This window comes from Nannobrachium achirus (assembly GCF_963921795.1).
Source record: "Nannobrachium achirus genome assembly, chromosome: 16".
In the NCBI taxonomy this organism is placed as follows: Eukaryota; Metazoa; Chordata; class Actinopteri; order Myctophiformes; family Myctophidae; genus Nannobrachium; species Nannobrachium achirus.
The window spans coordinates 45,390,203-45,404,134 of record NC_137823.1 but is presented as its reverse complement, the minus strand read 5'-3'; the positions used below and the strand labels follow the sequence as shown (position 1 = coordinate 45,404,134).

Genomic DNA, 13,932 nt, shown 5'->3' with positions numbered 1-13,932 from the left:
GCCCTGAGGAGATGCTGGTACAGTAGCAGGGCTGGACAAGAAAGTCATCCAGAGGAAGAGAAATGGAGGGAAAGGAGGGGAAGAAAAGAGGTTTGGCTTAAACTTCGGAGTGTGTTTTCAGAGCCGGGAGTTCTGCACTTTCTCAAGATGAGTGCCGAGAACGAGGAGGGGATGAGCAAACCCGTGTACAGAGCAGAGACGCCTGGAGGTGAGGTGTGCGTGTGCGTGTGCGTGTGCGTGTGCGTGTGTGTGCGTGTGTGTGTGTGTGTGTGTGGGAGTGGTGCATTTGCCAGAAATGGAGTGTTCTCAAGGCCATCGTGTTGTGACTTGTCACTTTCAACCCGGTCCAGTAATTCATTGAAACCACGTCCCACAGCAGTGATTTCAGACTAAAGCCTTATTCATACCGAGTTGCACGGCGGCATCGCACGCCAAAAATAGCCAACCTACAAGGTCACAACACGCCCACAGCGTGGATGCGACGCGTTGTGAGCTCGTAAGGTCGCTGTTCTTGGCGCCACGCCGTCGCGCGACGGAGCATAAATTAGGCTTTAAAATCCGGGGACATTTATTTTGTAGCTCTTTACAGCCTTTACTGGCAGTTCTTAATCTCACCTTGTAAAAACACACGTCAAGGCCTTATGTTTCTATAAATGTACAGTTTGCAGTGTTGGAGGAGCACAGTCTGCATTTGTCATTATTCCATTTTCCTCTGTGCTTGGCATCATGGGGCCATACTTCATCAGCAGCTCTAAAGCCTGCAGCCAACCCTTGTTTTCCATCATCCAAACCAAGCCCAGCTCCTTTAACCCCATCCCTTGTGTTGTGGTCACTCGCTCTGTGTTTGCGTGCGTGCGTGAGTATTTGTTTGGTGGGTAAGTAGGGGTGTGACCGGCGTTGCAGCCTCTCACTGTCTTCCATTGTGTGCGCGTGCGTGTGTGTGCGCGTTTCTGTGCTGACACATCATCTCATTGCCTTGTGTGTGTCTGTGTGTGTGTGTGTGTGCGTGCGCGCGTGCGTCTGTGTCTTGTGGTGTGCCTCTGTGCGTGCCGCCGGCGGGCGGCCCTAGCGGTTGTTCCAGCTCCGGTACGGTGTGCCATAAATCTGCGTGTCAGTGTTCCCGTTTTCCCAACATTCCTTGCAGATCGATCTATGTTGTTCCCTCAGAAGCATGCGAGCAGCAGCACCCGTCTCCATAAATAACACCCCGCTGCTTTCCTCCACATCATTAATTTGTCTGGCTAGTCTGGCGCTAGAACAACATGGGGATAAAGATGACTTAAAAGCCTTAGTTATACTTAGTTGCGTGCCTGTGCCGTGCACTGTGAGCTTGTAGATCGACTAACGCACATTTGCACAGTTAAGTATAAACCAGGCTTTAATGGGCGGGGCGGTAAGGGGAGAGTCGGAGAGAGAGATTGATCAAGAGGAAGAGACAAAGAGAAAGAGTGATTAATAATTAGAGTGCTAGCGAGTTATAGACTTGCATTTAAAACTAAAGATTCAAAATGTTTTAGCTGTGAAGATTAACACAGACAGACGCAACAACTCTTGCGTGTGAATAATTAGGAAACATTTCTCTCTCTTATATAGATTGTTTTGAAGCAAAGCGGTCTCATTGCCTACCTGTTGTTGAAACTGTTTTTCGAATGGAAACGTATGTCTTCCCCCAGGTCCTGATTGGGTTAAGCTGGATGGTTTTGCTGTAGTCGGTGGAGCACCTGTCAACTCCTCATCAGCAGGTAAAGCAGACATCAACACAAAAACGCTAAACTAATATACCGTTACATTCAACAGCTGGGAGTCATGCTTCCCAGTGTATAGCTGTACTCGTAACCTTATCAAGTCAAATGCCTGTGGAAATGATCTGCTGTCATCACACATGTAAGTGGACTCCCCTCATCCAATGTGATGATTAATCTCAATGGTTTGGGGAAGCTTTGGCACAAAATACGTCTTTCTTCCATTTTCCACTATTGTGTGCCTTCTGTCAGAGTAGGATAGCATGTTTAAATAGATACGATATTTAATTCGCCTATATAGATAGAGGTATCCATTTGTGCCAATTGTTTTTTACATGCCTAGTGTATGACTTTTGTTAGCCTGATCATGATGTTAGCCAGGTTGACAGATATATATCAGTCTCCACTGTCTACAAGACACTATAAACTGGTTAACTGCCCCTAAAGAGAGCAAATGTTGAACAAAGTCGGGCATCAGTGGGTTTCATCATGCAATCTCCACATTAGAATTAACATAACTTGTAAGGTATATGACAGTTTGGCCTGAGGGTGGCACTTTGGGGAGAGTCTAATTCACTGAAATCAATTAGATTCTGAGATAAATCTCTTTTTGAGATATCTTTTGTGCAAGTGGAAATCTTGGTCTAATGGTGGCTTGACAGTTGACACGAGAGAAAATGCCACTAAAGGTGGTTGCACACTGCACTGCGTGTTTTCGTTGCGTTTTGGAAATCCGAAAGCCATAGGCCAGGGAGAGAGAGAGGAAAGAGAGAGAGAGAGCAAGGGACTTTTTTTATTCACACACTCCGAAATTCACTCCGATATTCGGCCCGAAAAACGCAGCAGTGTGCAAAGACCTTTAGTCTCTAAAATCAGTATGTTGTTGTTTGTGACCAAAGTGGACAAGTGGACAGATGGACCGACATCACAAAAAAAAAAAAAAAAGTATAACTTACAACACCCTCGCCTCCGAGTCTGGGCCAGTCGTTGAGGTGGGTCTCCTCTCCACCGGAGCAGCCGGTATGTGTCTCTGGCCATCTGCCTCGTAGCACCTCGGACCATCGAAGTTCCAGGAAAGACAGCAGTGGTTTGGCAGTGGCAGGACTCCGGGAGCCACTGCTTTAGTGGTCCGCGGTGTAAAGACCCCGGGCCAAACTATGCACATGACAAGTTTTCCAGAGAGAAAGAGAAGGGAGAAAATAAGGTGCAAGAGAACCTGGCTGATATGAACCAAATGGAGAGTACATCCATCTTTCATCAGCAGCTTAGTTCCTGGGGGAGACGGTAGAAAGCAGAGAGAACTCATTAAAAAACCCACACACTTCCCAGCATCTCTTGTTCTACATGTACCAGGCACGTGTACACATAGACATCAAAGGGGGCTTCAGCCCCTGCCATTTTACCAGTCTGTAAAAAGTGCCCTCTCCAGACCATGAATGCAGTTTTTACTATGTTGAAAGAAATGCAAATGCCCACTTTCCATGGCATGCCATACCTGACAGCAGCATTCAAGAGAATTGCCTTGTCCAAACTCTCCTGATTTTGAATGCAGCATCTTATGTTGAAAGAATTGCCCTCTCTGTGTAGAAATCAAGAATCGAAAATAGTCGACCTCCAAACTTACAACGCGTCGTGATTTTTGAGATTTTCACCAAAAGGCCCTTTTAGAAATTTCAGCCCCTGCCTCTCTAACATTCTCTGCTCGTCCCTGACGTGTACTTTATCTGTTCCTGAGATATGTTTATTTGAACCTTGACCTTGTTTGCGACCTTGACCTTTTCAACCCAAAGCATAATAATGTCTTTGGGGCATGCTACTGATCATTCCCATTTCCCTCTCTTGAGAATATGTGTGTCTGTTATCCAGTTAGTTTGTTCATAGACACACAGACGGGGGGGGATAACAATACCATGCCACACATTGCCAGGTTTAGTTAGCTACACTGGGTTTCCACCAGACATTGGTCGGTGTTAAATATTCATGACATCATTGGTCAAAGATATCCAGCAGCATTATCATCAAAACAAGCTGGAAAAGTCTTTTTCTTTTTTTTCTTCTTCTTTTGTTCTGCTTGAACACTTTTGAAGTCACAGCTAATTTGGTTTCATCTGGTTTAAATCTTCTATTAAATTCTTATTTTATTACCTCTGACAGTGAATTGGACAGGGGTTGTTATGTCTTCACCCAATTCTGTTTGTTTGTCTGTTAGCAATAAGAGCAAAACAACGCAAGAATGGATGGCCAGCTGTTTCAATGAAACTTGGAGGGGATGATCTCTAGGCTGTCCTGAATAGAGAATTAATTAAGAGACTTCAGAAGATGAGATTTGATATGTTGATTTCCGTTATTATCATTTTTTTTTGTTATCAAATATTTTTATTTTCCATAATCAAAAGAAAAATGCAATTAACAGACAAACAACACAAACAATAGTAAAACAAGAAAAGGAAAAGAAAACCCACCCACCCCCTTTCCCCGGACCAACACGGAATGTACAATAGTGCATGCCTGTGCTAGGCTGTTACCACTATATAGTGATTTCTTGAATCATAGCCTTAAGCTTATCTGCAATGTCCGACCACTTATTAATGTTTTCTTCTTTTGCTCCGTGTAACCTTGCTATCGACTGCTCTAAATATACTATATCTAGAAAGGTTAAGGCCCACTGGCGAAACGTTAACGTATGAGGAGGTTTCCACCGCGTAGCTACCATCTTCTTCGCCGCCGTTACACCAGCAAAGAAGATGCGCTTGCGTATATTGTTTAGTTGCAACTGTGAGACGTCATTTAATAAAAATAAAGAAGGAGAAGATATGATATTGATACTAAAAATAGTTGAAAGTTTTGAGGCAACCATATTCCAGAATGACGACACATTTGGGCATTCCCAAACCATGTGAAGGAAGGTACCAATACTATTTGAGGCGCAGAGAGTGCAGTTGGGATTATTCAAAATCCTCATAGCACATAGTCTGCGGGGAGTTAAATAAGTCCGATGAACAAAATTTAAATGAATTTGTTGATGGTCTGGATTTCTAGAAGATAGGCTAATGTTAGACCATACTGTGTCCCAACAAAAGTCAGGGTCCAAATTTGGTACATCATTCCTCCAAACAGTATCAACAGATAGGGGCCCATAACTACAGTCTAATAAAAAACCATAGAGGGTGGAAACCAAACCTCTTGTTCTGTTACCATCACAGATAAACTCATGGAAGGGGTGCAATCTAAGGGGAGCTTGCCATGGGACCCCATAGGTCCTCATGGACGTTCTCAGTTGGAAGTAGAAAAAAAGGGTATTTCCAGGCAGATTGAAGATGTCACACAAATCTCGAAAAGGTCGTAAACCATTTCTATCAAATAAGTCCCCTAATGTACGAATCCCCTTAGCCCTCCACCTTGGAAAGCGAATGGGGCGATCCTCGATTAAAAGTCTTTGATTATTGAACACTGGGGAAAATAAGTTCCATTTACAATCAATCTTACACATCTTTTCAGCTGCCCTCCATACTGCCACTAAATGAGAAATGATAGGTCCAAAGCGAACTTTGCATTGATGTGTAGTTATGTTTGAATAGATAAGATCTCTCAATTCAACAGGCTGCACTAAACTCTCCTCAAGCTCTCTCCAAGAAACCTTATTTGCTGGGTTAAACCAATTTAAAAGGGGGCGGAGCGTGAAGGCCCAATAATAAAATTTAAAGTTGGGCAATGAAAGGCCGCCATCATCTCTAGCACGTTGTAATAGAGAAAGTTTAAGACGAGGGCGTTTCCCTTTCCACACAAACTTAGATATCGAAGAGTGAAGCTTATTCCAGTATTGCGGCGGTGGTGGCAAAGGGAGCATAGAGCTTACAAAGTTAACCCTAGGAAGAACATTCATCTTTATGATTGAAACTCGAGCTTGGAGAGAGTTGGGCAAAGATGACCATCTATCTAAATCAAGACAAATCTTATTTAGAGTGTCACCATAGTTGTTCTTAACAATAGCCTGAAGAGAGGGGAAAATATCTATGCCAAGATATTTGAATTGGCTTACTACTGGGATTATGGGCGGCAGGATAGCAGATCTCATCTGATCATTTAGAGGTAGAAGGGCTGACTTCGTCCAATTAATTTTGTAGCCGGAAATGGAACTGAACTGATCAAAAATTTGAAGGACGTGAGTAATTGACTGTGGTGCATTCTCAAGGAACAGTAGAATATCATCAGCATATAGGGAAATGCGATGCTGTGTGTTGTTAATCGAAACAGGAGTAATATCTGCAGACTGACGCACTGTCTGAGCCAAGGGTTCGAGTGAAAGTGCGAAAAGGAGAGGACTAAGGGGACAACCCTGCCTTGAAGATCTGCCAATCGTGAATAGCGGCGAACAGATCTTACCGGTTAGGACCATGGCTGACGGATTAGAATAAAGTACTTTAACAAAATGTATGAATGAAGCACCAAATCCCATTTTATCTAGTACAGCCCACAGGTAAGACCATTCCAGACGATCAAATGCTTTCATCGCATCGAGCGACAACACTGCGGCGGGGGTCCTCAGCTCCTTAGCCCTATCGATGATATGCAATAGTCGTCTAGTATTATCAGAGGCTAGTCTAGTTCCTATGAAACCTGTCTGATCACAGTGTACTAAGGTGGTCATAAAACCCTGCAAGCGACGCGCAAGCACCTTAGCAAAAACTTTTAGATCAGAATTCAAAAGTGAAAGCGGTCTATAGCTTGCGCAATCTGTGGGATCCTTGTTCTTCTTCAACAATAATGATATAATAGCTACATTCACATCCCTGGAGAAAGAGCCACTTTCAATTGCATATCGAAACATGTCTAGCATCAGCTGACCTAGATCTTCCCAAAAGATGGCATAAAGTTCAGGGGGTATCCCATCCAAACCAGGCGACTTGCCCCTACGCATTGCGAGCACAGCTTCCTGTAATTCCGCCAGATGGAGCGGTCTATCTAAGGCTTCCGCATCCGCCTCGCTAAGGGTTGGTAACTGTATGTTGGATAAAAAATCATTGCATACTGCATCATCGTGAATGACCTCGGAGGTGTAGAGCTCATCATAAAAAGCACGAAACGTGGCATTGACCTCTTTGGGTTCTGTAACCATGGCTCCAGTTGTTGATTTGACACTAACAATATCAGCAAAATGCTCATTGGATCTAAGACGTAAAGCCAGTAAGTGACTGGGTCTTGCACTATTAAAATAGTAGTTTTGCCTTGTGCGTTTCATTTGAAATTCTGAGCGGCGCTTGAGAATGGAGTTAATTTCTTTCTTAACTAGCTCCCTCTGGGTTGCTGTACTAACATCAAAGTTATTTTGGAGAGAATTATCCAAAGTAGAAAACCGAGATTCCAATTCCACCAGTTTGGCTGACCTTAATTTTCTCTGAGTGGACGCATAGAGGGTTGTATTACTCCTGATAAAGCCTTTAATTGCATCCCAAAGAATTCTGGGATCCTCAACTGAGCCTGTATTGATATTTATAAATTCGCGCAAACCAGTTTGAAACTGAGCTACAAATGCCGCATCGCGCAGCAGTGTGGTGTTAAACCGCCATCTAGGAGCTCTATCTATAACCTGTTTCAGTGAAGCAACACACAGCACCGCCTTGTGATCCGAGAGTGACATTGGGAGCAACTCTACCTTGGCAATTTTATGAAACAAGCTAACAGGGGCAAAAACGTAATCGATCCTAGAGAATGAAGCATGCCTACCCGACAGAAAAGAAAAATCTCTAACCGTTGGGTTCATTAAACGCCAGATGTCGAGTAAGCCAGTTGAGTTTGCCCAAGCACGTAGTTCTGCAGACGCTAGTGCTTGTTCTCTGCTTTCTACCCCAGTGGATCTATCTAGGTTATGTTGCCATGTTGCATTGAAGTCAGCACCAACAATGAATTTGAAATCCGTCAGTTCCAATAAGGTTTTAGTTAGTAATTTGTAAAACTCTTTGTCTAAAACATTTGGAGCATACACAGAGACTAGTGCTAGCATTTTACCCTCCAAGCGGATTTTAGCAACAGCTATCCTCCCGTCACTGTCAGACCAATCACCCAAAAAATCCAACCTAAGGTTACGTCTAGCCAATATGGCTACTCCCTTGGTTTTGGAAGAAGCAGCTGAAAAGGCTAAAACACGATAATGTTTATTAGCCAATCGGTTGGAATGCTCTTTTAAAAGATGAGACTCCTGTATAAATGCAAAGTCAATTGATTTAGATCGCAAAACCCCCAAAATGCTGGTTCGCTTATGCGGTATATTCGCTCCCCTTACATTGAAACTTAGAAATTTATATTCTGTCATAATTGTGGTTCAAACCATACGCACAGCAAGCACAGTAGAACATTTTAGAATTTCCTAGTTGGTCCCTCACAACAAACCTTCCCAACAGAAAAACAAAACAACCCCAAAAGGAACAGAAAGGAAAAAGCAACATCAAACGAACATAAAAAAACACATAACATTGAAGCTTGAGGGGGAAAACCCCATTAGCATCAGAGTGCACAAAAACAGTTCCCCACCCCATCAACCTATTAGTCAACCTTCATTTCACTCTGTCAGAGAGTGCAAACAAGTAACTGCCCAAAAGTAACCATACATTGCCCTCTGGTGGTTATGTAAATATATAACAGATCACCAAAGTAAAAACAACAACAAAAAAGTGCCTTCTTGTGGCTGAATAGCTCTCAAACATTCCATCCGCTCAAATTATGATCAATCTCCCCACTTCATATCACTTAAATAAATGAGAATGGTATGTTAACATTTCTAGTAAAGAAGGGGGAGAGAAAAAAGAAAAGAATAAAGGGGAAAAAAAAAAGAGAGGGGACTATAACAACTGTAATAATAATAATCAGTCCAGCATTAGGCCCACTTAGAATGTGATAAAGCCCTATAAGCCACGTTAATGCAAATAACCAAACACTTGTGACAGATATGTGGAAATAAGGCTGTCACCACGACAAGGCACTAATATAATATTAATAATAAAAATAAATAAAAAAGGAAATCAGTGTATATGATATAAAACATATATGCACTTACATATGTAGTTAGAAATAGAAATTAAAAGCACATACGGGGGGCCATATGCAGCAAAGCACACACAGTGTTAATGCATACTGCGCCACACACAGCCCCCCCCATGCATCCATGCATACAAACCACAATTACTAATTAGAAGGGGGAAAAAAAGAAAGAAAAGAAGAGTCTGTATACATAAGTATTTACATAAAACACAGTTATGTATGATCAGGAAACCATATACAACACAGCACACATGATGCATACTGCGCCATATACAGCTCCCTGTACATGCCCAAAAGGCCAGTGCAAACTTAGATAAATGTCAATCATATTAGTTAAGTCTGTTTCCGTCTTAAACAGTAAACTACCATACTTCAAACAGTGAACATACCCAATCACGACTACAAAATAAATATCCCCAATTCAGAGCTCCCCTCTCCCCCATCAAGAAATTAACATCTTAGAAGACAACAAGTAAAGTAGGTAAATAACTACCCCCCCCCCCCCCCCCCCCCCCAGACAGCGGATCCACGAGCACGTAGAGCCAACGCGCCACGAGATCGTACATCCGCCAGCTATTAAGATTAGGAAAAAAAAAAAAAGGAAAGAAAAGAACGAGTCAATGAGCCAGGGAGAGAGAGAGAGAGAGGAGAAGCAGAGATAGGTAGAGAGACATAGAGAAAGGGCGGGAGAGCGAGTGGTCTCTGGAACCGCGGAGCCTTCACAATTTAGACCATATTATTTATATCTGTTTCGCCTTAAACAGTAGGCTACATTACTCAATACAAAGGCCAAAGCCCAGTCTCGCCCTCCTACCCGAGAAAGTAGCGTTTTAGGAGGCATAAACGAACCATAAACTAACAACCAACATAGCCGCCATTACCTAACAGAAAGAGAGAGAGAGAGAGAGAGAGAGAGAGACACACACACACAGCGAGAGAGAGAGCCATAGAGAGAGAGAGAGAGAGAGAGAGAGAGAGAGAGAGAGAGGGAAAGCCGAGATAGATAGAGAGACACAGAGGGAAGACGAGAGAGAGAGCAGGCTCGGAACCGGGACACGGAACACGTTAGACAAAGCTTAACAGAGAGAGATAAAACCCTCTAGACCTATATAGTAAGCAGCACAACGCTCAATAAGAGCAAAGAAAAAGAATACAATAATAACAAGAACAATGTCCATTATATTCAAACAAAAAAGACAGTGAATTATGCTTATAGCTTTATCAGCCCTAAATCCTCTCTCCTTGCGGTAACCTAAATTAAAACGAGTAACACCCATCTGCTTACAGATCTTATTAAAAAATAAAATATATCTTATTCTTCAATACAAATAAAATAGGCATTATGAACGAAACACTTGAAAACACAACGTCAAGTCAGATGATGAGTCCAAAACAATAAGTAGGCTTACATTAACAACTCACCCTTTGGGGAGGAGGAGGAGGAGAGAGTGAGGAAAGAAAGACGCTGCGTAAAAAGTCATCTCCAAAGTCCCAGCCAGCTTACCAACAGTCCATTAAAGGCAAAAGGATATCACATCGGCAGAATGTGTTTGAAAGCACGCGATCACAAAAGCAAAAGTGTCCCTGGTAAAAGTTAGTTCTCTGTAACTGTCGTCTCATCATCCTGCGTAGCTAGAGTCTCGTCCGCAGCATCTGGAGTCTTGAACTTATCCTTGCAAAAGGCCAGTGCTTCCTTGGGTGAGTTGAAAGTAGAAGTCGCCTCATCCACGGTTATCCAGAATTTGCTCGGGTGCCTTATTCCGTATTTAACTCCTTCCGCGGTGATGGAACGTAGGAATTCCTTTACTGGCCCGAAAGCTGCCCTTCTCTTTGATGTTTCAGCAGACCAGTCGGGGAAAATATACACCTTTTTGCCATTGTATGTCAGTTGGCCTGCTTTCCTGGAGAGCTGGAGTATGCGTTCCTTTACCCGGAAAAAATGGATCCTTGCCAGGAAAGCCCTTGGCTTATCAGAACGTGGATTGCCGGTCCGATGAGCACGATCCACCTCCGGGGGGGAGTCGGGAAACTCGTCGGGGAATGTTTTCTGCAAAAAAGACTGGATAAAGGCCACTGGGTCAGCCTTTTCTAGCCCAGGAGAGATCCCAATCACTCTTATGTTGTTCCTACGACTCCGGTCTTCTGCTATGACGAGCTTCTCCTCCAGATTAGCACATCTTCTCTCCAATTCAGTGATACACATCTGCAAACTGTCCATGGAGGAACCAAAGTTCTCAATGGCCTCCCCATGTTCAGCCACGGTCGTGTTCAGCGTGGCGACTGCAGGACGCAGCTCCTTTCCGAAGTCATCAATCTTCTTCAGTAATTTCTTCTCCAAGCCAAGCATCATGGGTTGAATAAAACCATCCATAAACTCTTTCAGTGATTCCTTGAGGACCTCGCGCAGCATGCTCTTTGTAACCGGAGCGTCAGCGTCGCCCTGCATTGCGCCAGCCATGTTGTCAGCGTTTGCGGTCGGAGACCTGGTACTCCTCGACCTCGTGTTAATCGTATTCGGCATGAAACACGAAACAGCTGCAAAAACAGACACTCACCAGTGTTTTGGCGTTTAAAGTCTCAAAAGAACTATAAAGGCAGTAAAAAATGGGCTTAAAAAATGTGAAAACTTTGCACCTCTACAGAGCTCAACAAACGCGTCCTACTCGGTCGCCATCTTGTCGGAACTCCCTTTCCGTTATTATCATGAAGATGTACTCTTTGTCTTGCAGAATACATCTCCAACTCTAGGGTATATTAATGACATAGTTATAGTTCATGTGAAAATGAGTGATATTCCCCTTTGATTGATGTAACCTTTTGACTATGCTGTGCCATGTCATTATTCCGACGGCCTATTGTAACTAACCCTATCCCTAACCTCACACGAACCTAACATGATCAAATGATGTCATAATGCAAAAAACTAAGTCTAGGTCAAAATCAATAGATGGGGGGAATTTCATGACATTTCTGGGGAATGATCAGTAAGTAGGTCTCCCCGAAGAGTTGATCCACGTTTGGGTCAAAAAGGTCAAAGAACATAATACTATTATCACACTGTAAGTGCTTAAGAAAATACAGTAAAACCCTTTGCTGGCAGACTGTTAGTACAAAAACAGCATAGTTGAGGGACAGATGGTGGAGTTCAAGGGAAAGATGTTGTGAACACAGGAGAAGCTGAGAGGAAACCTCAGATCTGGAGACAGACGGAGAAGCTAAGCCCAGGAATCATCAGTGAAAGAAGCTAAACTTGTAACCTATCAAACCATTCCCTTAAGAAAATAAACCACTCAGCTGTGCTGGCAGAGGGAGAGAGAGGGAGAGAGAGAGAGAGGAGAGAGAGAGAGAGAGAGAGAGAGAGAGAGAGAGAGAGAGAGAGAGAGAGAGAGAGAGAGAGAGAGAGAGAGAGAGAGTGAGTGAGTGAGTGAGTGAGTGAGTGAGTGTGTGTGTGTGTGTGTGTGTGTGTGTGTGTGTGTGTGTGTGTGTGGTGTGTGTGTGTCTCCCTCTCTCTCTCACACACAAACACGCACGCACGCACGCACGCACACACACACACACACACACACACACACACACACACACACACACACACACTCACACTCACACTCACACTCACACTCTCACACTCACACTCACACTCACACTCACACTCACACTCACACACACACACACACACTTGTAACCTATCAAACCATTCCCTTAAGAACATAAAATAAACCACTCAGCTGTGCTGGCAGAGAGAGAGAGTGAGTGTGCATCTCCCTTTCTCTCACACAGGAACGCGCACACACACACACACGCGCACACCACACACCTGCAGGCACACACACACACACACACACACACACACACACGCACGCGCACACACGTGCGCACACACACGCGCGCGCACACACACACACACACACACACACACACACACACACACACACACACACACACACACACACACACACACACACACACGATGAGACAGAGAGGCAGCTCCAGGTTCTACCGACACAAAAATAATATCTGTCTTAATTGGAATGTTCTCCTTCTCTTCTGTATTCCTCAATCCCCCTCAAGAAAAACCTGCCTTCCAGCTCCTGTTGATGAAATATCTCAAATTCCGCCCCCTCAAACGTATTATAAAAACGTCAGTCTCTTTCAAATCGTCCTTAATATACTGCCATGTAAGTACAGTAATCAATCACAGCAGTGTTTTCCACCACAAACAGTTCTGGGCAGAGTGGAAAGGGCCCCCAAAACAACATTTAGACCATGTGGTACTAAGATTCTCACTCTCACTGAAACCAAAAAACTAACTAAATTGGTTATAGGCGGTTTGGCAGGCAGCAGGATGGGAGACTCTGATTCACAGTATGTTGACCTTACTGACCCTTCACTTCAGCCACATCCAGTTACTCAAGTAAGCCAACTTGCTTAAAGGAGTAGTTCACCCCCAAAATGACTTTTTTTCTATTGATTAGTCACACTATGGAGACTTGAGTCTCCATAGTTTTTGTCGCATTTCTAAGACGAAAAAAAAGAAAAACGATTATAGTAAATTTACTCCCATTGATTTTGGATGGGGACACAAATGCATGGGCCTGGATGGGGACACAAATAAGGCCCTGGATGGGGGCTCAAATGCATTTGGGTCAGAATCAATGGGGGTAAATTTAGGGTCAAGGGTCAAGTAAATTTACCCCATAAATTCTCACACAATTGCATTTGGGTCCCCATCCAGGGCCTTGTATTTGTGTCCCCATCCAGGCCCATGCATTTGGGTCCCCATCCAGAATCAATGGGGGTAATTTACTATAATATATATTTTTCTGTCTTAGGAATGTGACAAATACAAAAAGTCTCCATGGTGTGAGTAATCAATAGAAAAAATGTCAGTCTGATGGGAAACCAGGCAGACCCTTCTCATCTGACTATGATTAAGAGAAGTGAACAGAGAGGAAAGAGAGGGGATAGGAGGTGAAAGAGCGGGGAGGAGCGACCAAGGTGTTTTTCACATGTCGTCAATGCTAACGCTCAGTGCGGCCGCAAGAGCGACGATGGATGAGGGCTGGATGTCTGGGCCGTCTGTGTCTGCATCCAAGATGGAGTCCCACCGAGGAGACATTCCAACTGGAAGCAGGGGAATTGCAGAATTAGGAGCGGA

At 43.7% G+C, this 13,932-nt stretch overlaps 1 protein-coding gene across 1 annotated transcript in view; it reads left to right on the top strand.

Moving 5' to 3' along the window:
- fndc1 (fibronectin type III domain containing 1) overlaps positions 1–13,932 on the top strand; it is a gene marked incomplete at both ends in the record, with an annotated part of 67,565 nt that overhangs the window by 7,851 nt on the left and 45,782 nt on the right. The window contains 2 exons of the mRNA XM_080744970.1: positions 122–208; positions 1,674–1,742. Of these exons, the coding sequence (XP_080601096.1) occupies positions 122–208; positions 1,674–1,742 (156 nt within the window). The remainder of the gene's footprint in view (positions 1–121; positions 209–1,673; positions 1,743–13,932) is intronic.